This window comes from Anser cygnoides, chromosome 14, assembly GCF_040182565.1.
Source record: "Anser cygnoides isolate HZ-2024a breed goose chromosome 14, Taihu_goose_T2T_genome, whole genome shotgun sequence".
Lineage (NCBI taxonomy): Eukaryota > Metazoa > Chordata > Aves > Anseriformes > Anatidae > Anser > Anser cygnoides.
The window spans coordinates 12,417,852-12,445,000 of NC_089886.1; the positions used below are offsets into that span (position 1 = coordinate 12,417,852).

At 51.2% G+C, this 27,149-nt stretch overlaps 3 protein-coding genes and 1 pseudogene across 3 annotated transcripts; all 4 read left to right on the forward strand.

Annotated features, from left to right (window-relative positions):
• Positions 1-22: 22 nt before the first annotated feature.
• On the forward strand, positions 23-6,025 carry LOC125181157 (protocadherin beta-15-like). The gene has a single exon (XM_048055124.2). It carries the CDS (start codon positions 2,327-2,329, stop codon positions 4,766-4,768), a length of 2,442 nt encoding a protein of 813 aa, XP_047911081.2. The 5' UTR covers positions 23-2,326; the 3' UTR covers positions 4,769-6,025.
• A 178-nt stretch (positions 6,026-6,203) lies between these two features.
• LOC125181156 (protocadherin beta-15-like) lies at positions 6,204-12,195 on the forward strand. The gene has a single exon (XM_066977260.1). The coding sequence runs from the start codon at positions 9,561-9,563 to the stop codon at positions 12,000-12,002; it is 2,442 nt and encodes an 813-aa protein (XP_066833361.1). The 5' UTR covers positions 6,204-9,560; the 3' UTR covers positions 12,003-12,195.
• Positions 12,196-12,333: 138 nt separating this feature from the next.
• LOC136786405 (protocadherin beta-4-like) lies at positions 12,334-20,238 on the forward strand. The gene is made up of 2 exons (XM_066977261.1): positions 12,334-13,103; positions 13,223-20,238. The coding sequence occupies exon 2, from the start codon at positions 17,597-17,599 to the stop codon at positions 20,036-20,038; it is 2,442 nt and encodes an 813-aa protein (XP_066833362.1). The 5' UTR covers positions 12,334-13,103; positions 13,223-17,596; the 3' UTR covers positions 20,039-20,238.
• A 2,293-nt stretch (positions 20,239-22,531) lies between these two features.
• Positions 22,532-26,550, forward strand: LOC106049867 (protocadherin gamma-A2-like; annotated as a pseudogene).
• Positions 26,551-27,149: the final 599 nt, after the last annotated feature.

Genomic DNA, 27,149 nt, shown 5'->3' on the forward strand with positions numbered 1-27,149 from the left:
GGGGTACGTATCCGTTACCATGAGATGCGGCCACTGGTGCCTGGAGGGAAAGAGTGGGTTCTAGGGTTTTGCCAGAACGCCTCTTGCTGGTCTTGTGAGCACTGAGCATAAGAAGTGGTGGAGCAGCTGGGCCCAGAAGGGTGATGATCAGTAGCACAAAGTCTGGTTGGATGCCAGGAAATCTTGGTGTACATCATGGGTCAACAGTGTTTGCATTCCTGTTTACCATCCTTATAAATAGTCTTGATGATGGGACAGAGTGTAACCCCTTGTAAGCTGGCAGGTGCCATAAAATGGGAGTGTGTGGGGAGGAGGTGTCAGTGTTGGCTACAGCAAAGGGTGTTGCTGTCATTGAAAGAACCAGGAGAAAAGAGCTGACAGGAGCCTCATGGCATTCCTCAAGGAGAGGTGCAAAGTCCTTTAGTGAGCAGGAACAATCACATGTTCCAGGAAAACAGATGGTGGAAAAGGCTCTGAGGGTCCCAGTTGACACCAAGTTGAACCTGAGCCAGCAGCATGCCCTTGTCATAAAGAAGGCTAATGATGTCACAGGTTGCATCAGCAGAGTATCGTGAGCAGGTCAACAGACTATCTTGTGCTGGTCAGGGGAAGTCATCCTTCCCCTCTGTTCACCACCGGTGATGCCAGACCCTGTCTACTGTTTTAGAGTTGGAAGGGATCTAGCTCATGACACTTAGGTTTTTGTTTTTTTTCCTGGAGAGTAAATTTGCGCTTGTAATTGGCCTCACAAAAGACCCTCTGATAGGAAGTCAGATGTATGTTTTTCTTCACTGCTCCAAAATAAATAAATTAAAACAAATACAACAAAAGGAAGAAACTAAAGTTTCCATCCTTCAGGCAGTATGTTTCATCTCGGACAGTATCTTTTCTGAAGTGCTTCATTAGTAGGGTTTGGCTCTTTATATTGGCTTGTGAAGTTCTTTGTCTCGTTAAGTTCTTTGGCTCCTTAAATTCTTTGTCCTGCTTGTTAGGGAACGATGTGGACCTCATCCTGTCCTTTTTCTGGGATGTAACACAAGGGTGAGATTGGGCAGACAAAGATCATTCTCACGCCAATGCAGCTTGGCCATCCTTCATTAAAAGCAAAGCAAGTCACACTCATGTAATGCACTTTAGCCATGCCCCCATGTCAGCAGGGAAAGGATGGTGTGAGTCCTGTGTGTCAATGCAGCACAAGTGCTGCTCTCTTTCTTAGCTGGGTCCTGGATCTCCCTGTCTGAGATGTGTGGACGCTGTGTGTATTTGTGATGTGTGCTCCTCCAGCTTGGCAAGCAAGAGAGGTGCTTAGACTGAGTGCTGTCATCTCCAGGGGATGGAAATAACGTGCACAGTCAGAGATCCCTTTGGTTTAGAAAAGGATGGTTGGCTGTCTCTTGGGGATTGCCTCAAAGCTCTAGAAGCACTCATGATGCTGGGAATGAGTGTAAATATAAAGTACTGTGAACTTCTGTTTCCCTGGATTCTAAGGTAAGTGAATGACGACTCTGTCCCTAGACAAATACGGTCTCCCAATTTTCTCCCATCATTCTCCTTCCCATTTCCTGTAGGTTCTCCATCTGACGAGAGAGCAGTCATGACATGATTTTTAATGGTATTAATTCCATAGTTTTAGAAAGATTTCATACTCCTTTTTCCCTTTCTCTTTTCCTGTATGAGTTGTGTTTGAGCATTGTGTTACCTATTCCCCTGAAGAAGGACTGTCACCACAGGAAGAAGAACAGGTTGTTGGAACGACGATGGTATGGCACTGAACAATTGGAAAAGCTCACACTGCTTTGCACTGCATTCATAAGCCACATGACCGACAAGCAGGACACGCTTTCCTGTAAAGGTGACATGGAAAGAACACCCGAGCGCAATTCCTGCCACAATAAAAAGGCTGCTGCTGTTGGGAGAGTCCTTGTAGCGATGTTGTTTGCAGGCAACCTCTGTGAGCACGCCGGCGTTTGGCCAAGGCTGAGAGACGGCGGCCAGGAGCGCGTCCCGTCCCGGAGCAGTCCCGCCGCGGGCCGCAGGGTGGTGCTCCTGGCCAAGGCGGCGGCGAGCGGCTGCGAGCCGGGAGGAGCCGAGCCCAGTACAACGCGGAGCAGCGCAGCCGGGAGGCGGCGGCGAGCGGTCCTCCGCGCCGAACAGCGCAGCAGCCGCTGGCGGTCCCGGACGGCCGCGCTGCGGGCCGCCAGCCGGCCTCGGCGAGAGGGAGAGAGGGAGGCCGCGAGGGAGGGCGCCCGCCCGCCCCGCCGCGCTGCTGCCGGGCGCCGCTTCCCGCGGAGGACTGCGGCAGACGGAGGGTGTCCGCCGCCCCGCCATGGCGTCTGCAAGGCAAGTGCTTTGTCTGTGTGCTTTGCTGTGCGTGCCGCGCGTTCGCTGCGAGCCCATCCGCTACTCCGTAGCCGAGGAGGGGGAGAGCGGCTCCGTGGTGGCCAACGTGGCGGAGGACGCGGGGCTGACCCCGGCGCAGCTCTCGGCTCGCCGGGCACGCATTGCCTCACCGGCCGGCCGGCAACACTTTCGCTTAGAGCGCGCCACCGGCCGCCTCGTCCTGGCGGAGCGGCTCGATCGCGAGGAGCTGTGCGGCCGCTCGCTTACCTGCACGCTCGCCTTCGAGCTCCTGCTCGAAAACCCGCTGCAGTTCTTTCGGGTCGAGGTGGCCGTGGAGGACGTCAACGACCACTCGCCGGTCTTTCCCGAGGAACGAGTCACTTTTCAGATCCTGGAAACGAGTGACCCTGGCTCACGTTTTCCCGTGGAGGCAGCTCAGGACCTGGACGTTGGCAGCAACAGCATCCAGGCTTACACCATTGCTCCTGAGAACGAATATTTTAGTGTCTCTTTCGAGACTCACAGTGATGATGACAAGTATGTCGACTTGGTCTTAGATCAAACACTGGACAGAGAGGCACATTTGGAGTTGCTTTTCAGTCTCGTTGCTACAGACGGTGGCTCTCCATCTAGGAGCGGGACCACCCAAATACACATCGTGGTTTTGGATGTAAATGACAATGCTCCCACCTTCACACAGAAGCATTACATTGGACGTGTTTTGGAAAATGCCCCAATAGGTTCTGTGATTCTCAGCGTTGTTGCAATGGATCCAGATGTGGGACTGAATGGTGACATCTCCTACAGGTTCAGCAATGTTCTTGGGGACAGCCAGTTGCCTTTCACAATTGACAGCATGAGTGGTGAAATTCGAGTCGCAAAGCCCCTGGACTTCGAGGCCACACAGAGATATGACCTCAGTGTGAGGGCAACTGATGGTGGGGGCCTCTCGGCACTCTGCAAGGTGTTGGTGGAGGTGGTGGATGTGAATGACAATGCACCGGAGCTGGTGGTCAGTTTCTTCAGCAGCCCCCTCCCTGAGAATGCAGAGCCTGGAACAGTGGTCGCCCTCTTTGCTGTGAGAGACCGGGATTCTGGTGTGAATGGGGAGATCACCTGTGCCCTTGAAGACCAGCTCTCCTTCTCCCTGAGGCCAGCCTATAAGAATTACTATGAGCTGGTGACCGTGAGCACATTGGACCGGGAGGAGACAGCTCAGTACCTTCTGGTCATCACAGCGGAAGACGCAGGTTCTCCTCCTCTCACCACCACCCAGACCTTCACGGTGGACATCTCCGATGTCAATGACAATGCTCCTGTCTTCAACCAAACATCGTATACCATGTATGTGCGAGAGAACAATATCCCTGCAGTGCTTGTTGGGGCTGTCAGTGCAGTGGACTCAGACGCAGGACCCAATGCCAAGGTGATGTATTCCCTGAGGCCTGTGCACCCCACAGAGCAGGACCCCTGCTCCTGCATCTCTGTGAACTCAGAGAACGGGCATGTGTTTGTGCTGCGTCCACTGGACTATGAGCAGGTGAGGCAGCTTGAGGTGCTGGTGAGTGCTACTGATGGGGGATCCCCTCCCCTCAGCACCAATGTCACCGTCCGCCTCCTCGTGGTGGACGAAAACGACAATGCCCCAGTGGTGTTGCACCCTGCTCAGGACAGCAGCCCGCCATCCAGTGAGCTGGTGCCAGCCTCGTCCGAGGTTGGGGACCTGGTCACCAAAGTGGTGGCCGTTGATGCCGACTCTGGTCAGAACTCCTGGCTTTCCTTCCACCTTCTAAGGGCCACAGATCCTGGGCTGTTTACCGTGGGTACCCAAAATGGGGAGGTACGGCTGAGGAGGCCAGTGACAGAGAGGGATGCCATGAAGCAGAAGCTTGAAGTGCTGGTGCGTGACAATGGGAGGCCACCACTGTCAGCCACTGCAGCACTGAGTGTACTCCTCCTCAACGGCCTCTCGCAGGAACACCTGCCACAGCAGGAGGTGGCCGTGCAGGATGAAGACAGCTCCCTGACAATCTATTTAATCATTTCACTGGTCTTTGTCTCCCTCCTCATCCTCACATCTGTCACAGCCTTTGTTGCTTGCAAGGTGTGCAAGAGAAAGGAGCTGAAAGGAGGGCACGTGCTGTATAGCACAGGCAACTTGCAGAGCAGTCTGGCTGATGGGGCTGCTGCTGGGACCCTGCCCCACACCTATTGCTATGAGATCAACCTCACCACAGGCTCGGGCAACAGCGAGTTCAAGTTCCTGAGGCCCATTCTCCCCAGCCTGCCACCACAGCACTCTGGCACAGGCAGGGGTTTTGATAACACGGAGGATTTCCCACCAGTCCCTAACTCCATGGGGGATGCAGCCCTGGACATCTCTGGTCCACCATCTGTTGGACACTTTAATGGGCTTCCCTTAAACTAGGTCTGAGTCCACGCAGTGAAAGGCTTCATGCCTTGGAGCTGGAAGGGATCTGGCTTATGATATTCAGTCTTGTTTCCTGGAGATTAAATCTGCATTTGTAATTGACTTTACAACTGACCCTCTAACACTAAGTCAGATATATGTTTTTCTTCACCCTTCCAAAAAGATTAAAAATAAGAAAAATATAAGAAAACTATGGCCTTTCTCCTCATGCAATGATATGCTTCAGATCTGAGTTCTTCAAAGTGCTTCATGAGTAAGGTTTGATGGAGACTCCCTGGCTAAGTGCTTGTTATTAGGAAAAACCTTGACAATCACCCTGTCTTATTGTGTGCTGAAACACAGTGGTTGAGTTTGGGCAGATGAGAGTGCAGTATAGCCCTTTTCCCTTGTCTGCAAGGTAAGAAAGGCATTAGCCCTGTGTTTCACTGCGATGCAAGTGCTCCTCTCTTTCTTTGCTGAGTCCTGGATCTCTCTGTGAGCCATGTGAGCACCAAGTGTTTTTGCACTGTGTGGTCTTCCACCTTGGTTGGCATGAACCGTGTTTTATACAGAGTTCCACCGTCTCATCCTCTCCAGGACACAGCAAAAATGTGCAGAGCCAGACTTTGCAGTGGTCCATCTGCTTGGGATTGACTCAAAACTATAGCAGCACTAAAGATTCTGGCACAGACTCTAAGTATACAGAGCTTTGACCATGATAGTTGTGTTTGGATGTATAGCAAGGCATCTTGACGCGTTGCCTCATAGGACCTTTGTCTACAAGGCAGAACAAAGATAGACTTTAAAAAGGAATATCCTTTTTTGTATCATTGTTTTCATTCTTGCTTACCGCAGTTCCTCAATTGCAGTGAAGTGCTATCATGGTATGGTTCTCCACATTTTTGTTGGAATGCTTAAATTTTCCTTTTTTCCCTTTCTCCTTTGGCTGGCTATTTAAACATTGTCTTACCAATTCCCCTTAAGAAGGACTGACACCCAATTTATAGCAATGGGTTGTTGGAAGGAAGGTGATGTGGGAGTGGATACATAAATACCATCATGTTCTGTTGTGCTGCATTATACACTGTATCATTTTTATGCTGGTATACCCTTGTATGTAAAAGTGAAATGAAATAAATGAAATGAAATGAAATGAAATGAAATGAAATGAAATGAAATGAAATGAAATGAAATGAAATGAAATGAAATGAAATGAAATGAAATGAAATGAATGCCTGAGTGCCATTCTGGCAATAAAAAGGATGCTGTTGTGGAGAGAGTCTTTGTAGTAATATTCTTTCCTGGAAAGCTCTGTAAAGCACCCATTTTTAGTTTTCCAAATTCTGGGAGGGGTTTATTATTATATGGTTCCTTGATTGAGGTTTTGTAATGGGGGTACGTATCCATTACCATGAGATGCGGCCACTGGTGCCTGGAGGGAAAGAGTGGGTACTAGGGATTTGCTAGAACACCTTTGGTTGGTCTTGTGAGCACTGAGCATAAGAAGTGGCTGTGCAGCTGGGCCCAGAAGGGTGGTGATCAGTAGCACAAATTCCGGTTGGATGCCAGGAAATCTTGGTGTACATCATGGGTCAACAGTGTTTGCATTCCTGTTTACCATCCTTATAAATAATCCCAATGATGGGACAGAGTGTAACTCCGTAAGTTGGCAGGTGCCATAAAATGGGAGTGTGTGGGGAGGAGGTGTCAGTGTTGGCTACAGCAAAGGGTGTTGCTGTCATTGAAAGAACCAGGAGAAAAGGGCTGACAGGAGCCTCATGGAATTCCACAAGGAGAGGTGCAAAGTCCTTCTCTTGGGGAGGAACAATCCCGTGTTCCAGAAGAGCAGCCTTCTGTAAAAGGCCTAGGGGTCCTGTGGAGACAAGTTGAACTTGATCCAAAAGCATGGCCTTGCCATAAAGAAGGCTAACAATGTCTAAGGTTGCACCAGCAGAATACTGTGAGCTGGTCAAGGGAGTATCTTGAGGAGGTCAAGGGAAGTCTTCCTTCCCCTCTGTTCACAGATGGTGAGGCCAAACCCTATCTAGCATTTTAGAGCTGGAAGGGATCTAGCTCATGACACTTACCCTTGTTCCCTGCAGAGTCAATGTCCACTCGTAACTTGCCTTGCATATGACCCTCTAACGTTAACAAAAGGTAATTTTTTTCTCCCCTCAAAATAAAAATAAAGAAATAAATGAAATGAAAGAAACTAAAGTCTCTATCCTTCAGGGAATTATATGTTTAAGCTCTTATATTGTCTTTTCTGAAGTTTTTCATGAACTGGGGTTGCTCTTTGCGAAATACTGGCAATAAAATGATGCTGTTGTGAAGAAAGTTTTTGTAGTAATGTTCTTTGCAGGAAAGCTCTGTAAATAATCCTTTTTTTTTCTACAACTGGGAATTACTTATTTATTTTTGGGGGGGTTCTTTAATTGAGGTATTGTTATGGGTGCATGTGTCCCCTACCTGGATGTGTGGCCGCTACTGCCTGGAAGATGAGAGTAGGTACCGGGGATTTGCTGGAAGGTTTCCTGTGGGCCTTGTGAGCACTGAGCGTAAGAAATGGCTGAGCAGCTGGGCCCAGAAGAGTGGTGATCAGTGGCACAAAGTCCATATGAATCCCCGAAAATATTGGTGTATGCCGTGGGTCAACAGTATTTGCATTCCTGTTTAACATCCTTAAAAATAACCTCGATGATGGGACAGTGTACCCCCTGAAAGTCAGCAGGTGCTGTAAAACAGGTGTGGGGGCAGGGTAGGGAAGTGTTGGCTACAGCAGATGGTGTTGCTGTCATTGAAAGGACCTGGAGAACCTGGAGAAATGGGTTGTCAGGACCCTCACGGAATACCTCAAGGAGAGGTGCAAAGTCCTTTAGTGAGCAGGAACAATCCCATGTTCCAGGAAAACAGCCTGGTGGAAAAGGCGTTGAGGGTCCCATTGGACACCAAGTTAAACCTGAGCCAGCAGCATGCCCTTGCCATAAAGAAGGCTAATGATGTCTCAGGTTGCATCAGCAGAGTATCGTGAGCAGATCAATGGAGTATCTTGTGCTGGTCAGGGGAAGTCATCCTTCCACTCTGACCACCACCGGTAATGCCAGACTCTGACTAGGGTTTTAGAGCTGGAAGGGATCTAGCTAATGACACTTAGGTTTTTTTGTTTGTTTGTTTGGTTGGTTGGTTTTTTTTTTTCCTGGAGAGTAAATTTGCACTTGTAATTGGCCTCGCAAACGACCTTCTGAGAAGTCAGATGTATGGTTTTCTTCACCGTTCGAAAATAAATAAATTTTAAAAAATACAATAAAAAGAAAGAAACTGAAGTCTATGTCTTTCAGGCAATGATATGTTTCATCTCGGACAGTATCTTTTCTGAAGTGCTTCATTAGTAGGGCTTGGCTCTTTAAATTAGCTCGTTAAGTTCTTTGTGTCGTTAAATTCTATGGCTCCTTAAATTCTTTATCCTGCTTGTTAGGGAGCACTGTGGACCCCACCATGTCCTTTTTCTGGAATGTAACACAAGGGTGAGATTGGGTAAAGATCATTCTCATGGCAAAGCAGCTTGGCCATCCTTCCTTAAAAGCAAAGACAGTCAAGCTAATGTAATGCACTTTAGCCATGTCCCCATGCCAGCAGGGAAAGGACGGTGTGAGTCCTGTGTGTCAATGCAACACGAGTGCTGCTCTCTTTCTTAGCTGGGTCCTCGATCTCCCTGTCTGAGATGCGTTGCCCAGTGTGTATTTGTGATGTGTGTTCCTCCAGCTTGGCCAGCAAGAGAGGTGCTTGGACTGAGTGCTGTTACCTCAATGAGTCAGAAATAAGGTGCACAGCTAGAGATCCCTGTGGTTTAGAAAAAGAGGGTTGGCTGTCTCTTGGGGATCGCCTCAAAGCTCTAGAAGCATTCACGACGCTGGGATTGACAGTAAATATAACGCACTGTGAACTTTTGTTTCCCTGGATTCTAAGGTAAATGAACGACGACTCTTTCCCTAGACAAATGTAAATACAGTCTCCCAGTTTTATCCCATTATTTTTCTTCCAATTTCCTGTAGGTTCTCCATGACACAAGAGTGCAGTCCTGACATGATTTTTCGAGGTTTTAATTCCATGATTTTAGAAAGCACTCATTCTCCTTTTCCCTTTTCCCTTTTCCTGTATGAGCTGTGTTGGAGAATTGTGTTACCTATTCCCCTGAAGAAGGACTGCCACCACAGGAAGAAGAACAGGTTGTTGGAACGACGATGGTATGGCACTGAACAATTGGAAAAGCTCACACTGCTTTGCCCTGCAGTCGTAAGCCGCATGACCGCCAAGCAGGACACGCTTTCCTGTAAAGGTGACATGGAAAGAGCACCCGAGCGCAATTCCTGCCACAATAAAAAGGCTGCTGCTGTTGGGAGAGTCCTTGTAGCGATGTTGTTTGCAGGCAAGCTCTGTGAGCACGCCGGCGTTTGGCAAGGGCTGAGAGACGGCGGCCAGGAGCGCGTCCCGTCCCGGAGCAGTCCCGCCGCGGGCCGCAGGGTGGTGCTCCTGGCCAAGGCGGCGGCGAGCGGCTGCGAGCCGGGAGGAGCCGAGCCCAGTACAACGCGGAGCAGCGCAGCCGGGAGGCGGCGGCGAGCGGTCCTCCGCGCCGAACAGCGCAGCAGCCGCTGGCGGTCCCGGACGGCCGCGCTGCGGGCCGCCAGCCGGCCTCGGCGAGAGGGAGAGAGGGAGGCCGCGAGGGAGGGCGCCCGCCCGCCCCGCCGCGCTGCTGCCGGGCGCCGCTTCCCGCGGAGGACTGCGGCAGACGGAGGGTGTCCGCCGCCCCGCCATGGCGTCTGCAAGGCAAGTGCTTTGTCTGTGTGCTTTGCTGTGCGTGCCGCGCGTTCGCTGCGAGCCCATCCGCTACTCCGTAGCCGAGGAGGGGGAGAGCGGCTCCGTGGTGGCCAACGTGGCGGAGGACGCGGGGCTGACCCCGGCGCAGCTCTCGGCTCGCCGGGCACGCATTGCCTCACCGGCCGGCCGGCAACACTTTCGCTTAGAGCGCGCCACCGGCCGCCTCGTCCTGGCGGAGCGGCTCGATCGCGAGGAGCTGTGCGGCCGCTCGCTTACCTGCACGCTCGCCTTCGAGCTCCTGCTCGAAAACCCGCTGCAGTTCTTTCGGGTCGAGGTGGCCGTGGAGGACGTCAACGACCACTCGCCGGTCTTTCCCGAGGAACGAGTCACTTTTCAGATCCTGGAAACGAGTGAACCTGGCTCACGTTTTCCTGTGGAAGCGGCTCAGGACCTGGACGTTGGCAGCAACAGCATCCAAACTTACAGCATCGCTCCCGAGAATGAGTACTTCAGTGTCTCCTCTGAGAGTCATGTTGAGGGTAACAAGTATATAGAATTGGTATTGGAAAATCCTCTAGACAGAGAGGCACATTCGGAGTTGCTTTTCAGTCTCATTGCTACAGATGGTGGCTCTCCACCTAGGAGCGGGACCACCCAAATACACATCGTGGTTCTAGATGTAAATGATAATGCTCCTACCTTCACAGAGAAGCTTTACATTGGTCGGGTTTTGGAAAATGCCCCAATGGGCTCTGTGGTTCTCAGTGTCGTGGCTACCGATCCAGATGTGGGACTGAATGGTGACATCTCCTACAGGTTCAGCCAATCGGTGGGTGAGAGCCACTTGCCATTCACCATTGACAGCATGAGTGGTGAAATCCGAGTCACAAAGATCCTGGATTTCGAAGATGCACAGAAATATGAGCTCAGTGTGCGCGCAACTGATGGTGGGGGCCTCTCAGGCATGTGCAATGTGATGGTGGAGGTGGTGGATGTGAACGACAATGCACCGGAGTTGGTGGTCAGTTTCTTCAGCAGTCCCCTCCCTGAGAACGCAGAGCCTGGAACAGTGGTCGCCCTCTTTGCTGTAAGAGACCGGGATTCTGGTGTGAATGGGGAGATCACCTGTGCCCTTGAAGACCAGCTCTCCTTCTCCCTAAGGCCAGCCTATAAGAATTACTATGAGCTGGTGACCGTGAGCACATTGGACCGGGAGGAGACAGCTCAGTACCTTGTAGTCATCTTAGCGGCAGATGCAGGGTCTCCTTCACTCACCAATACTCAGACCTTCACAGTGGACATCTCTGATGTCAATGACAATGCCCCTGTCTTCAACCAGACATCATACACTATGTATATGCGAGAGAACAATATCCCTGCAGTGCTTGTTGGGGCTGTCAGTGCAGTGGACTCAGACGCAGGACCCAATGCCAAGGTGATCTATTCCCTGGGACCTGTATACGCTGCAGAGCGGGACCCCTGCTCCTGCATCTCCGTGAACTCAGAGAACGGGCATGTGTTTGTGCTGCGTTCACTGGACTATGAGCAGGTGAGGCAGCTTGAGGTGCTGGTGAGTGCCACCGATGCGGGGTCCCCTCCCCTCAGCACCAACGTCACTGTCCGCCTCCTCGTGGTGGACGAGAACGACAATGCCCCACTGGTGTTGCACCCTGCTCAGGACAGCAGCCCACCATCCAGTGAGCTGGTGCCAGCCTCGTCCGAGGTGGGGGACCTGGTCACCAAAGTGGTGGCCGTTGATGCCGACTCTGGTCAGAACTCCTGGCTTTCCTTCCACCTTCTAAGGGCCACAGACCCTGGGCTGTTTGCTGTGGGTACCCAAAATGGGGAGGTACGGCTGAGGAGGCCAGTGACAGAGAGGGATGCCATGAAGCAGAAGCTTGAAGTGCTGGTGCGTGACAATGGGAGGCCACCACTGTCGGCCACTGCAGCACTGAGTGTACTCCTCCTCAACGGCCTCTCGCAGGAACACCTGCCACAGCAGGAGGTGGCCGTGCAGGATGAAGACAGCTCCCTGACAATCTATTTAATCATTTCACTGGTCTTTGTCTCCCTCCTGTTCCTCACATCTGTCACAGCCTTTGTTGCTTGCAAGGTGTGCAAGAGAAAGGAGCTGAAAGGAGGGCACGTGCTGTATGGCACAGGCAACTTGCAGAGCAGTCTGGCTGATGGGGCTGCTGCTGGGACCCTGCCCCACACCTATTGCTACGAGATCAACCTCACCACGGGCTCGGGCAACAGCGAGTTCAAGTTCCTGAGGCCCATCCTCCCCAACCTGCCACCACAGCACTCTGGCACAGGCAGGGGTTTTGATGACACAGAGGATTTCCCACCAGTCCCTAACTCCATGGGGGATGGAGCCCTGGACATCTCTGGTCCACCATCTGTTGGACACTTTAATGGGCTTCCCTTTAACTAGGTCTGAGTCCACGCAGTGAAAGGCTTCATGCCTTGGAGCTGAAAGGGATCTGGCTTATGATATTCAGTCTTGTTTCCTGGAGATTAAATCTTCATTTGTAATTGGCTTTACAACTGACACTACAGCACTAAGACAGATGTGTGTTATTCTTCACCCCTCTAAAAAGATTAGAAATAAAAAAAATATCAGAAAACTATGGCCTTTCTCCTCGTGCAATGATGTGTTTCAGATCTGAGTTCTCCAAAGTGCTTCATGAGTAAGGTTTGATGGAGACTCCCTGGCTAAGTACTTGTTATTAGGAAAAACCTTGACAGTCACCCTATCTTAGTCTGTGCTGAAACACAGTGGTTGGGCAGATGACAGTGCAGTATAGCCCTTCCCTCTTGTCTGCAAGTTAAGGAAGGCATTAACCCTGTGTTTCACTGCAGTGCAAGTGCTCCTCTCTTTCTTTGCTGAGTCCTGGATCTCTCTGTGTGAGACATGTGAGCACCAAGTGTTTTTGCACTGTGTGGTCTTCCACCTTGGTTGGCATGAACCATGTTTTATACAGAGTTCCGCCGTCTCATCCTCTCCAGGACACAGCAAAAATGTGCAGAGCCAGACTTTGCAGTGGTCCATCTGCTTGGGATTGACTCAAAACTATAGCAGCACTAAAGATTCTGGCACAGACTCTAAGTATACAGAGCTTTGACCATGATAGTTGTGTTTGGATGTATAGCAAGGCATCTTGACGCATTGCCTCATAGGACCTTTGTCTACAAGGCAGAACAAAGATAGACTTTGAAAAGGAATATCCTTTTTTGTATCATTGTTTTCATTCTTGCTTACCGCAGTTCCTCAATTGCAGTGAAGTGCTATCATGGTATGGTTCTCCACATTTTTGTTGGAATGCTTAAATTTTCCTTTTTTCCCTTTCTCCTTTGGCTGGCTATTTAAACATTGTCTTACCAATTCCCCTTAAGAAGGACTGACACCCAATTTATAGCAATGGGTTGTTGGAAGGAAGGTGATATGGGAGTGGATACATAAACACCATCATGTTCTGTTGTGCTGCATTATACACTGTATCATTTTTATGCTGGTATACCCTTGTATGTAAAAGTGAAATGAAATAAATGAAATGAAATGAAATGAAATGAAATGAAATGAAATGAAATGAAATGAGATGAGATGAGATGAGATGAGATGAGATGAGATGAGATGAGATGAGATGAGATGAGATGAAATGAAATGAAATGAAATGAAATGAAATGAAATGAAATGAAATGAAATGAAATGAAATGAAATGAAATGAAATGAAATGAATGCCTGAGTGCCATTCTGGCAAGAAAAAGGATGCTGTTGTGGAGAGAGTCTTTATAGTAGTGTTCTTTGCAGGAAAGCTCTGTAAAGGATCCAGGGTTTCTCTAAAGTCTGGGTGCTTTTTTATGTATTATATATATTTGTACTTGGTTCCTTGATGGAGGTATTTTTTTGAGGGCATGTGTCCTCTACCTGGAGAAGTGACCTCTAGTGCTTGAAGGAAAATGGTGGGTACCAGGGATTTGCTAGAAGGCCTCTTGTGGGTCTTGTGAGCACTGAGCATAAATGGCTGAACAGCTGGGCCCAGAAGAGTGGTGGTCAATGGCACAAAGTCCTGTTGGATGCCAGGAAGTCTTGTCATACCCCATTGATCAATACTGAATGCATTGTTTAATGTGTGTGGGATTTGCTGCTCCACCTGGATCCATACAAGTCCATGGGTTTGGACGGGATTCGTCTCAGGGTGCTCAGAGAGCTGACTGACATCATCATGGGACTTCTCTCAATTATTTTTCAATGTTCTTGGGAATCTGGAGAGGTCCCAGTTGACTGGAAGATGGCAAATGTTGTACCAGTTTTCAAGAAGGGCAAGAAAGAAGAACCTGGAAACTACAGGCCTGTTAGTCTCACGTCAGCGCCTGGTAAAATTATCCTGGGAGTTATTGAATCACACCTGGGGGACAATGTAGTCATTGGTCCCAGCCAACATGGGTTCATGAGGGGTAGGTCCTGTTTAACAAATTTGATTTCCTTTTATTATAAGATCACCCATCTAGTTGATCAAGGGAAACCAGCTGATGTAATATTTTTGGATTTCAGTAAAGATTTTGACACAGTTTCCATTAGGATCCTACTGGACAAAATGTCCAGCATACAGCTAAACAAAAACATCATATGATGGGTGAATACTTATCTGATACGTAGAGCTCAAAGGGTTATGGTAAATGGGGCTGCATCAGGCCAGTGGCCGGTCACCAGTGGGGTCCCCCAGGGCTCCATTTTAGACCCAGTTCTCTTCAATGTTTTAATAAACAATTTGGATGGAGGACTAGAAGGTGTTATGAGCAAATTTGCTGATGATACTAAACTGGGAGGAGTTGTTGACTCTGTTGAGGGTGGAAAGGGCTTACAGAGAGATCTGGACACATTGGAGAGCTGGGCAATCACCAACCACACGGAGTTGAACTAGAGCAAGTGCTGCATCCTGCATCTGGGAAGGGGCAACCCTGTCTATGCGTACAGGCTGGGTGACGAGACACTGGAGAGCAGCCCTGCAGAGAGGGATCTGGGGTTTTGGTTGATAGCAAGCTGAATATGAGCCAGCAGTGTGCCCTGGCAGCCAGGAGGGCCAATCGTATCCTGGGATGCATGAAGCATGGCATTGCTTGTTGGTCAAGGAAAGTGATTGTCCCGTACTACTCTGTGTTGGTGTGGCCTCACCTTGAGTACTATGTGCAGTTCTGGGCACTGCATTCCAAAAAGCATGTGAAACTATTGGAGAGTGTCCAGAGAAGGGCTACTAAGATGGTGAAGGGCCTAGAGGAGAAGAGGTACGAAGAGCGGTTGAGGTCACTTGGCCTGTTCAGCCTGGAACAGTGGAGGCTGAGGGGAGACCTCATTGCGGTCTACAGCTTCCTCACGAGGGGGAGTGAAGGGGCAGGCGCTGATCTATTCTCTTTAGTGACCAGTGATAGGATCCAAGGGAATGGTGTCAAGCTGTGGCAGGGGAGGTTCAGGCTAGATATCAGGAAGAGGTGCTTCAGGGAGGGTTGTTGTGTGCTGGAACATTCTCCCCAGGGATGTAGTGATGGCATCAAACCAGTTGGAGTTTAAGAAGCATTTGGGCTGTGCTCTTAGTCACATGGTCTGAAATTTTGTTTAGACCTGTGTGGACCAGGAGTTGGACTCGATGATCCATATGGGTTTCTTCCCCGTTGGGATATTCTATGATTCCGTGATGAACATCCTTATAAATAATCTTGATGATGGGACAGAGTGTACCCCCTGTAAGTTGTCAGGTTCTGTAAAACGGGAGTGGGGGTGAGGTAGAGAAGTGTTGGCTACAGCAGAAGGTGTTGCTGTCATCAAAAGGGCCAGGAGAACCTGGAGAAATGGGCTGACAGGACCCTCATGGAGTTCCACAAGGAGAGGTGCAAAGTCCTTCACTTGGGGAGGAACAATCCCATGTTCCAGGAAAGCAGCCTGGTGCAAAAGGCTGTGGGGTTCCCAGTGGACACCAAGTTGAACCTGAGCCAGCAGCATGCCCTTGCCATAAAGAAGGCTAATGACGGTTGAATCAGCAGAGTATCTTGAGCAGTCCAAGGGAAGTTGTACTTCCCCTCTGTTCACCACTGGTAAGGCCAGGCCCTGTCTAGTGTTTTAGAGCTGGAAGGGATCTAGCTCACAACCCTTACCCTTGTTTCCTGGAGACTAAACCTGCACTTGTAATTGGCCTTGCAAATACCCCTCTAAAAATGTCAGATATATGTTTTCCTCCACCCAAAATAATTTCCTCCACACACAAAATAATTAAATAAATAAATTGAAAGAAAGTAAAATCTCCATCCTTCATGCAATGATGTTTCAGCTCAGGTGGGGTCTTTCCTGAAGTGAGTAGAATTTGGCTCTTCAAATTGGCTCGTTAAGTTCTTTGTCTCGTTAAATTCTTTGGCTCCTTAAATTCTTCGTCCTGCTTGTAATTGGCCTCGCAAATGACCCTCTAATAGGAAGTCAGACATATGTTTTTCTTCACTCCTCAAAGGAAAAATACAATAAAACAAATAAAATAAAAAGCAAGAAACTAAAGTTTCTTTCCTTCAGGCAGTTTGTTTCATCTCGGACAGTATCTTTTCTGAAGTGGTTCATAAGTAAGGTTTGGCTCTTTATATTGGCTTGTTAAGTTCTCTGTCTTGTTAAATTCTTTGGCTCCTTAATTACTTTGTCCTGCTTGTTAGGGAGCACCGTGGACCCTACCCTGTCTTTTCTGGGATGCAACACAAGGGTGAGATTGGGCAGACAAAGATCATTCTCACGCCAATTCCGCTTGACCATCCTGCCTGAAAAGCAAAGCAAGTCATGCTCATGTAATGCACTTTAGCCATGTCCCCATGCCAGCAGGGAAAGGATGGTGTGAGTCCTGTGTGTCAATGCAACACAAGTGCTGATCTCTTTCTTAGTTGGGTCCTCGATCTCCCTGTCTGAGATGGATGGGCCCTGTGTGTATTTGTGATGTGTGTTCCTCCAGCTTGGCCAGCAAGAGAGGTGCTTAGACTGAGTACTATCATCTCCAGGGACAGAAATAACGTGTACAACTAGAGATCCCTGTAGTTTAGAAAAGGAGGGTTGGGTGTATCCTGGCGATTGCCTCAAAACTGTAGAACCACTCACGATGCATGGATCGACGGTAACTATAAAGCACTGTGAACTTCTGTTTCCCTGGATTCTAAGGTAAATGAATGACGACTCTGTCCCTAGACAAACTTAAATACGTCCACCAGTTTTATCCCATCATTTTCCTTCAAACCTCCTGTAGATTTTCCATAAGACTAGGGTGCAGTCATGACATGATTTTTCATGGTTTTAATTCCATGATTTTAGAAAGCTCTCCTCTTTTTTCCCTTTCTCTTTTCCTGTATGAGCTGTGTTGGAGCATTGTGTTACCTATTCCCTTGCAGAAGGACTGTCACCACAGGAAGAAGAACAGGTGAACAGGGTGTTGGAACGACGATGGTATGGCACTGAACAATTGGAAAAGCTCACACTGCTTTACGCAGCAGTCGTAAGCAGAATCCCCGCCAAGCAGGACACGCTTTCCTGTAAAGGTGACATGGAAAGAACACCCGAGCGCAATTCCTGCCACAAAAAGGTAGCTGCTGTTGGGAGAGTCCTTGTAGCGATGTTGTTTGCAGGCAAGCTCTGTGAGCACGCCGGCGTTTGGCAAGGGCTGAGAGACGGCGGCCAGGAGCGCGTCCCGTCCCGGAGCAGTCCCGCCGCGGGCCGCAGGGTGGTGCTCCTGGCCAAGGCGGCGGCGAGCGGCTGCGAGCCGGGAGGAGCCGAGCCCAGTACAACGCGGAGCAGCGCAGCCGGGAGGCGGCGGCGAGCGGTCCTCCGCGCCGAACAGCGCAGCAGCCGCTGGCGGTCCCGGACGGCCGCGCTGCGGGCCGCCAGCCGGCCTCGGCGAGAGGGAGAGAGGGAGGCCGCGAGGGAGGGCGCCCGCCCGCCCCGCCGCGCTGCTGCCGGGCGCCGCTTCCCGCGGAGGACTGCGGCAGACGGAGGGTGTCCGCCGCCCCGCCATGGCGTCTGCAAGGCAAGTGCTTTGTCTGTGTGCTTTGCTGTGCGTGCCGCGCGTTCGCTGCGAGCCCATCCGCTACTCCGTAGCCGAGGAGGGGGAGAGCGGCTCCGTGGTGGCCAACGTGGCGGAGGACGCGGGGCTGACCCCGGCGCAGCTCTCGGCTCGCCGGGCACGCATTGCCTCACCGGCCGGCCGGCAACACTTTCGCTTAGAGCGCGCCACCGGCCGCCTCGTCCTGGCGGAGCGGCTCGATCGCGAGGAGATGTGCGGCCGCTCGCTTACCTGCACGCTCGCCTTCGAGCTCCTGCTCGAAAACCCGCTGCAGTTCTTTCGGGTCGAGGTGGCCGTGGAGGACGTCAACGACCACTCGCCGGTCTTTCCCGAGGAACGAGTCACTTTTCAGATCCTGGAAACGAGTGAACCTGGCTCACGTTTTCCTGTGGAAGCGGCTCAGGACCTGGACGTTGGCAGCAACAGCATCCAAACTTACAGCATCGCTCCCGAGAATGAGTACTTCAGTGTCGCTCCTCGGATTAAAGGTGACAGTGACATCTATGTCGAACTTGTACTGGATAAGCCTCTAGACAGAGAAGAGCAGCCAGAGTTGCTTTTCAGTCTCATTGCTACAGACGGTGGCTCTTCACCTAGGAGCGGGACCACCCAAATCCACATTGTAGTTCTGGATGTAAATGACAATGCTCCCATCTTTACTCAGGACATGTATCTTGGTCAAGTTTTGGAAAATGCCCCAATGGGTTCTGTGATTCTCAGAATTATAGCCACTGATCCAGACATGGGACATAATGGTGACATCTCCTACGGGTTCACCCAAGCAATCAGTGTGAGCCACTTGCCTTTCACAATCGATGCCATTAGTGGTGAAATTCGTGTCACAAAACCCCTGGATTTTGAGGTCACACAGAAATATGAGATCCGAGTGCGAGCGACGGATGGTGGGGGCCTCTCAGCACTCTGCAAGGTGTTGGTGGAGGTGGTGGATGTGAACGACAATGCACCAGAGCTTATGATCAGTTCCTTCAGCAACCCCCTCCCGGAGAATGCAGAGACTGGGACAGTGGTCGCCCTCTTTGCTGTCAGGGACCAGGATTCTGGTGTGAATGGGGAGATCACCTGTGCCCTTGAAGACCAGCTCTCCTTCTCCCTGAGGCCAGCCTATAAGAATTACTATGAGCTGGTGACCGTGAGCACATTGGACCGGGAGCAGACAGCTCAGTACCTTCTGGTCATCACAGCGGCAGATTCAGGTTCTCCTCCTCTCACCACCACCCAGACCTTCACGGTGGACATCTCCGATGTCAATGACAATGCCCCTGTCTTCAACCAGACGTCATACACCATGTATGTGCGAGAGAACAATATCCCTGCAGTGCTTGTTGGGGCTGTCAGTGCAGTGGACTCAGACGCAGGACCCAATGCCAAGGTGATCTATTCCCTGAGCCCTGTGCACCCTGCAGAGCGGGACCCCTGCTCCTGCATCTCCGTGAACTCAGAGAACGGGCATGTGTTTGTGCTGCGTTCACTGGACTATGAGCAGGTGAGGCAGCTTGAGGTGCTGGTGAGTGCCACCGATGCGGGGTCCCCTCCCCTCAGCACCAACGTCACCGTCCGCCTCCTTGTTGTGGACGAGAACGACAATGCCCCACTGGTGTTGTACCCCACACAGGACAGCAGCCCGCCATCCAGTGAGCTGGTGTCAGCTTTGGCTGAGGTGGGGGACCTTGTCACCAAAGTGGTGGCTATTGATGTCGACTCTGGTCAGAACTCATGGCTTTCCTTCCACCTGCTAAGGGCCACAGACCCTGGGCTGTTTACTGTGGGTACCCAAAATGGGGAGGTACGGCTGAGGAGGCCAGTGACAGAAAGGGATGCCATGAAGCAGAAGCTTGAAGTGCTGGTGCGTGACAATGGGAGGCCACCACTGTCGGCCACTGCAGCACTGAGCGTACTCCTCCTCAACGGCCTCTCACAGGAACACCTGCCACAGCAGGAGGTGGCCGTGCAGGATGAAGACAGCTCCCTGACAATCTATTTAATCATTTCACTGGTCTTTGTCTCCGTCCTCTTCCTCACATCTGTCACAGCCTTTGTTGCTTGCAAGGTGTGCAAGAGAAAGGAGCTGAAAGGTGAGCATATGCTGTATAGCACAGGCAACTTGCAGAGCAGTCTGGCTGATGGGGCTGCTGCTGGGACCCTGCCTCACACCTATTGCTACGAGATCAACCTCACCACGGGCTCGGGCAACAGCGAGTTCAAGTTCCTGAGGCCCATCCTCCCCAACCTGCCACCACAGCACTCTGGCACAGGCAGGGGTGTTGACGACACAGAGCATTTCCGACCTGTGCGTAGCTCTATGGGGAATGCAGCCCTGGAGAGCCCTGGGACAGAATCCGTGGGACAGTTCAATGGGTTTTCCTTTGACTAGCTGCAAGTCCACCCAGCCAAAGGCTTCATGCCTTGGAGCTGGAAGGGATCTGGCTTATGAAACACAGCCTTGTTTCCTGGAAATAAATCTGATCTTATAATTGGCTGCACGAATAACCATCTAACACTAATTCAGATGTATGTTTTTCTTCACCCCTCTAAAAATATTAGAAATAAAAAAAAAATAAAAAAGAAAACTAAGGCCTTTCTCCTTCAGGCAATGATGTGTTTCAGCTCTGATACTGGCTTTTTAAAACTGCTCCATGAGTAAGGTTTGATCCAGGCTCCTTGGCTAAGTGCTTGTCATTAGAAAAGACCTCAGAACTCACCCCGTTTTATTCTGTGCTGAAACACAATGTTGTGGTTGGGCAGATGACAGTGCAGTATAGCCCTCCTCCCTTGTCTGTGGGGAAGAAAGGTGTTAGCCCTGTGTTTCACTGTGATGCAAGTGCTACTCTCTTTCTTTGCTGAGTCCCAGATCTGTCTGTGTGAGATATGTCATCACCATGTGCTTTTGCACTGCATTGTCTTCCACCTTGGTTGGCAAAAACCATGTTTTTTATTGAGTTTTGCCATCTCATCTTCTCCAGGGCATAGTGAAAACATGCAGAGCCAGACTTTGCAGTTGTCCATCTGCTTGGGAATGACTCAAAACTATAGCAGCACTAAAATTCCACCATAGACTCTAATTATACAGAATTTTGACTTTGATCATTGTGTTTGGGTGGATAGCAGGGCATCTTGACACATTGCCTCAGTGAGAGACCTTTGTCTACAGGTAGAAGCAAGATAGATTTTAAAAGTAGAATCCAGTTTGGTGTTGTTGTTTTCATTCCTGCTTGCTGGGATTCCCCAATGAGAGTCGACAGCTATCATGGTATGGTTTTCCAGATTTTTGTTAGAATGCTTAAATTTTCCTTTTTTTCCCTTTCTCATCTGACTGTGTGTTTAAACATTGTCTTACCAATTCCCCTTAAGAAGGACTGACACCCAACCTATAACAATGGGTTGTTGGAAAGAAGGTGTTATTGGACTGGATATTTAAACACCCTCATGTTCTGTTGTGTTGCATTATACAATGTATCATTTTTAATCCAGGATACCCTTGTCTGTAAATGTGAAATCAAATGAGTGTCCGTGTGCCATTCTGGCAATAGAAAGGATGCTGTTGTGGATAGAGTCTTCGTAGTAATGTTCTTTCCAGGAAATCTCTGTAAAGGATCCAGGCTTTTTTCCAATTCTAGGTTCTTTTTTTTTTTTAATTTTGTTCCTTGATTGAGGTATTGTTTTGCAGTCACATGTCCTCTACCTGGAGACGTGGCCACTAGTGTCTGAAGGAAAAGAGTAGGCACTGGGGAATTGCTGGCAGGCCTCTTGTGGGCTTTGTGAGCACTGAGCATAAGAAGTGGAAGAGCAGCTGGGCTCAGAAGTGTGGTGATCAGTGGCACAAAATCCTGTTGGATGCCAGGAACTATTGTTGTATCCCATGTGTCAATACTGGTTGCAGTTCTGTTTATCCTCTTCATACATGATTTGGTTAACAGGGCAGAGCATACCTTGTGTGTGTTATCAGATGAGACAAAACTTCACCAAGGAGAACTACAAAGTCCTACATATGTTATTTAACAACCCCAGGCACCAGGACATGCTGGGTGTTACCATGCTGGAAAGACAATTTGCAGAAAAGGGCCTCCGGGTCCTGTTGCACAACAGGTTGGACATGACCAATGAGCCCACACTGCAAAGAAGGCTAAGAGTGTTCTTTGTTGGATTAGGCAAAGTATTGCCAAGAGTTTAAGGGGGGGTGATCCATCCAACCCATTAACTCAACTCTGGTTTGGCCATACTTATAGTAGCGTGTGCAGATCAGAGAGACATGAACATACTGGAAAGACCCGAGCATATAGCCACAAAGATGCTGAAGGGACTGGTGCATCTCTGCTATGAGGAAAGGCTGAAAGAGCTAGGGCTGTTCAGATGGGAGAAAGGAAGGATCAGGGGTACTTGTCTATATATACAAATACCTGAAAGGAGGGTGAGCGGAAGACAGAGCCAGGCTCATTTCAGTGGTGCCCAATACCAGGACAAGAGGAAATAGACACACACACTGGAACAGAAGAAGTTCCCTCTGAACATCAGGAAACACTTCTTTACTGTGCAGGAGTCTGAGCATCAGCATAGGTTGCCCAGAGGTGTTATGGAGTCTCCATCCTTACAGATCTTCCAAAGCTGTCTGGACTTGGTCCTTGGCAACCTGTTCTAGGTGGCCCTGCTGGAGCAGGGATTGGACCAAATGACCTCTAGAGATTCCCTGACATGCTCAACTGTTCTGGAATTCTGGGATGCTGAGCATATGACTGTGACACAGCTCTGTTACTTGCTGGACAAAGAAAAGTGGCCTTTCCACTAGCTGGGACCCTGAGTGTGCAAAGGCCTCTGGAAAGCAGTGATGTTCAGGGCAGTGACCTTTCTGACTTTCTCAACAGCTCCAGAGATGAATGGCAATGGTAAGGCCTTTGAGCACAAAGCATTTGTGCAAAGTAGGAGTGTCAATTGACAGATGGCTCAAAGTCATTGTATATCTTCCTCTGGTGACATTTCTGGGGAGCACCAGGAGCTGGGCATTTGGTAGGAAAAACTACCCTTGGTGGGAGGCTTTGCTCTCAAGAACTGCAGCAGATTAAGGCTGGCCCTTCTGCAAGGGTCCCAATAAAGAGTTATGTGCCAAAGACAGGTTTTGTGATTCTGACGAGACCATTGTCCACTAAGGAGTGACCAAACATGTGTAAAGGTAATCTGAGCAGATGAAGGCCTGTGTTGTGCTGCATAATTCCCTTGGTCGCAGGATAAACTTTTCCAGCTCCTTGTAAAAGCAGAGCCTGCAGGCACTACCTGCTCTGTACTGGTCACATCTACACTGAAAAAGTATACTGTTCATCTAACACTATAGCAAGAACATTTTGGTAGAAATGATGAATAGAGTTGCTTTCTTGCAGAAAACCCTAAAATAGCCTGAATGACCAATGAGGGGACACTCACAATCTCCTACAGATGGGGTTTGCATGGTACATGGCATGTAGCTGGAACCCATTTGGAAGGTGTGCCACTCAGGGTTCCCAGCCTCTAAAGGGAGATGAGATTACTCATACTCATCTCTTCTTATCGTCTTCACTCTATTCACTTGAATCGTGATTGACACCTCACAGAGTCTTAGTGTCTTTCTTACTGGCATTGCAATGAACCAGCACCTCCTGCTGTAAAACTGCTGATTCTCAGTTGTTCTAAGCCAAACATCAGCATGTCTGAGGCAGTTCAGAAGGTCTTCTGATAGCTTAAATGCTATAACAGTGAAGATTGTTGCCTAGGGGGCCCTAAGAGGTGCCATTTAGGAAGCAATGCACTGGGCAGGACTTGTCAGAAGGAGAGGCAGAAGGCAAAGGCCAGGTTCTGGTACCTCAGCGCAGTCTCCACCCACAATCAGTCCTACAGACCGCTGCCTCGTTTAAACAGTGTGTTCTGGGGTGCAGTAACTCGTTTCTGTTGTGGAAACAAGGAATTGTAGCTGACAGGGTGGGACGACAGTACACACAAAAAGCATTTTCCTCCTCTAACTGGCCATGTTTTTTATACAAGCTTCTCTGCCCAGGTCCTTGTTGCCGTTAAGTACAGATATTGCCAGGCACTTCGATCTCCCCGCGAGGTCTTCGGTGCTCCGAGTTGGTTTCATGGCGATTAGGGTGAGACATGCTATCGTGATGGCACAGCTGTTCAGTGTGTGTCAGGCCTTATTTCATGAGCAGCAGGCGAGTAGCAGCAGACCTGCCACGCGAGCAAACACAGGACACTGAAGAGGCCCAAGACTGCAGTTGTGCGAGGCTGCGACTGTCGCTGTTGGTTAAGGCTGGGCTACTAGGTCCAAGGCAAAAGGGGCACGGGGTCAGTGAGCCCGGACAGGCTGTTCGGGACGAGGCTCAGCGGAAGGAACGCGGAGAACGCGGGGACGGCTCTTGGCCTGAAAGGGAGAGTGACCGGTCTGGGAAATGACGTCGAGAGAAGGGTGCTGAGGCCGGAGGCAGCGAGCGCTGCTGTGCTGCGTGTTGGTGGCGGTGTGGGAGGCGGCGTGGGGGCAGCTGCGCTACTCGGTGCCCGAGGAGCTGCCCAAGGGCTCTTTCGTGCGCGACGTGGCCAAGGACCTGGCGCTGCAGCTGGCGGCACTCCGCGACCGCGGCGCCTGCATCTTGGACTGAGGTAGGACACGATATTTCACTCTGCATGCCAACACCAGCCACCTGGTGACGGCGGAGAGGCTAGATAGAGAGCAGCTGTGCCGGCTGGTGGAGTGATGTGTGCTGCACTGTGAGGTGATCGTGGAGGGCAAGATGAAGGTCTACGACATTGAAGTAGAAATCACAGATATTAACGATAATGCGCCAAGCTTCGGATATGCAGATATGGAACTGAGAATGAGCGTGACGACAGCACCGGGGTCGTGGTTTTCCCTGGCCGATTCTCACGACTCGGACATGGGAGTGAATTCCTTGCAGAGCTACGAGCTGAGCGGCGACGAGCACTTCTCGCTGTCCGTGCAGGCGGGAGCCAACGGTGAGAAGCGTCCCGAGCTGGTGCTGGCCAAGGTGCTGGACCGGGAGGAGGCAGCATTTCACGAGCTGGTGCTGAGGGCGAGCGACGGCGGCGAGTCGGTGCGGACGGGCACGGCGCGCATCCACGTGTCTGTGCTGGACGCCAACGACAACGCGCCCGTGTTCAGCCAGGCGGTGTATGCGGTGCGCGTGCCAAAGGACGTGCCCATGGGCTCCACGCTCCTTACCCTCACGGCCACCGACGCTGACAAGGGACTCAACGCGAACATGAAATTCTCTTTGAAGAAAATAACTGATGAAGCCTCAAAGATATTCCACCTGCATCCCGAGTCGGGATCGATCAGGTTGGTGAGGAGTCTGGACTTCGAGGAAAACGACACCTAGGAATTCAGCGTGCAAGCACGGGATAGCAGGGAGCTTTTAGACACAGCTACAGTCACGATCTCGGTGACCGACGTGAACGACAACGCGCCCGAGCTGACTGTGTCGTCGGCGCTGAGCGAGGTCTCTGAGGACGCGCCGTCGGGGACGGTGGTGGCCCTGCTGCAAGTGCAGGACCGGGACTCGGGCGCCAACGGCGAGGTGCGGTGCTCGCTGGTCGGGGACGTGCCGTTCCGCCTGCGGAGCTCGGTGGGCAGCTACTACAGCGTGGTGACGGCGCGGGAGCTGGACCGGGAGGAGGTGTCGGAGTACAACGTGACGGTGCGGGCGGCGGACGGCGGGTCGCCGTCGCTGCGGAGCAGCGGTGCTGGCGCTGCGCGTGCTGGACGTGAACGACAACGCGCCGGTGTTCGCGGAGGCGCGCTACAGCGCCCGTCTGGCCGAGAACAACGCCGAGGGCGCGCTGGTGCTGACGGTGCGCGCGTGGGACGCGGACTGGGGGCAGAACGCGCGCGTGCGGTACCGGCTGGCGGAGGGGCGTGTGCGGGGCGCGCCGCTGTCGTCCTACGTGTCGGTGCAGGCGGAGACGGGCGCGCTGTACGCGCTGCGCTCGTTCGACTACGAGGAGGTGCGCGAGTTGGGGCTGTGGGTGCGGGCGGAGGACGGCGGCGCGCCGGCGCTGAGCAGCAACGTGTCGGTGCGGCTGCTGATCGTGGACGAGAACGACAACGCGCCGCAGGTGCTGTACCCGCCGGCGGCGGCTCCGGGCGCGGGCTGGACGGGCGTGGAGCTGGCGCCGCGCTCGGCGGAGCCCGGCGCGCTGGTGGCCAAGGTGGTGGCGGTGGACGCGGACGCGGGGCAGAACGCGTGGCTGTCCTACGAGCTGGCCAAGGCGACGGAGCCGGGGCTCTTCCGCGTGGGGCTGCACAGCGGCGAGGTGCGCACGGCGCGCTCGCCGCTGGCCCGCGACGCGCCCAGGCACAGCCTGGTGGTGGTGGTGAAGGACCAGGGCCGGCCGGCGCTGTCGGCCACGGCCACGCTGACGGTGGTGCTGGCCGAGAGCGTGGCCGAGCTGCTCTCGGAGCTGGGCAGCGCGGCGGCGCCGGCCGAGCCCGCCGGCAGCCTGACGCGCTGGCTGGTGCTGGCCGTGGCGGCCGTGTCCTGCCTCTTCCTCGCCTTCCTGCTGCTGCTGCTGGCGCTGCGCCTGCGGCGCTGGCGCCGCTCGCAGCTGCTGCCGCCGGCCAGCGGCGCCTTGCGCGGCGTCCCGGCCTCGCACTTCGTGGGCATCGACGGCGTCCGCGCCTTCCTGCACTCCTACTCGCACGAGGTGTCGCTCACCGCCGACTCGCGCAAGAGCCAGCGGCGCTGGGCGGCCGACAGCTGCTGCAACACCCTCCCGGCCGTCTTCGGAGGTTTCACTTGCTCTCTCGTCTAATGAAAATTACATTGTCGAGTACGGAGACCGAGTTTCCTCTCAGGCATTTCCGTTTTGTTAACTTTTTTTTTTTTTGTGCACTGTTGTTTTTTTTTCGTTTGTTTGTATGTTTTTCTTCTACTGTTTGTTTGTTTTTGTTTGTTTTTTCTTTTCTTTCTAATCGTTTTTGGTTGGTTGGTTTTGTGTTTTCCATTTTCGTTTCATCTTTTTACTGCATTTATGAAGTGGAGGTGACTTGAGATCAGGTATTTTCCTTGTTATAAACTCGCTGCTTAGGGCACCCGGGGACATGGCAAAATGCAGGAAGAGTAGTGCTGGATATGAAATGTTGAGATACCTCCTCATTCTCTCGTGTTTTTTTTTTTTTTTTTTTATGTGACAGCTTCTGTACGGGTTTGTCAAAGTCCATCATATCATATCTTTCTCTAAAGCTGAAAGGTTCTATTTTTTGTACAGCTGCACTAGGAAATTTCCTTTTCTAATTGTTTTTCTAATTCTCTCTGAAAATTTTTATAGTGCTTTAGGGAACCTAGTTTCCAGAATTTCTTTGCCATTCCCAGTATAAATTCTTAAGTATTAACAGAATTGGGCAACTCTTCACCTTGTAGCCAGAAAACCAGCCCCTCTGAAGTATCATGTGACTTGGAACTCTATCTGCAGCAAGCAAATTACTCAGTCCCACCTAAGGACCTTCA

Excerpts from the sequence above, each read along its gene's own strand:
- LOC125181157 (XM_048055124.2), top strand. The coding sequence starts at position 2,327 with ATGGCGTCTGCAAGGCAAGTGCTTTGTCTGTGTGCTTTGCTGTGCGTG.
- LOC125181156 (XM_066977260.1), top strand. The coding sequence starts at position 9,561 with ATGGCGTCTGCAAGGCAAGTGCTTTGTCTGTGTGCTTTGCTGTGCGTG.
- LOC136786405 (XM_066977261.1), top strand. The coding sequence starts at position 17,597 with ATGGCGTCTGCAAGGCAAGTGCTTTGTCTGTGTGCTTTGCTGTGCGTG.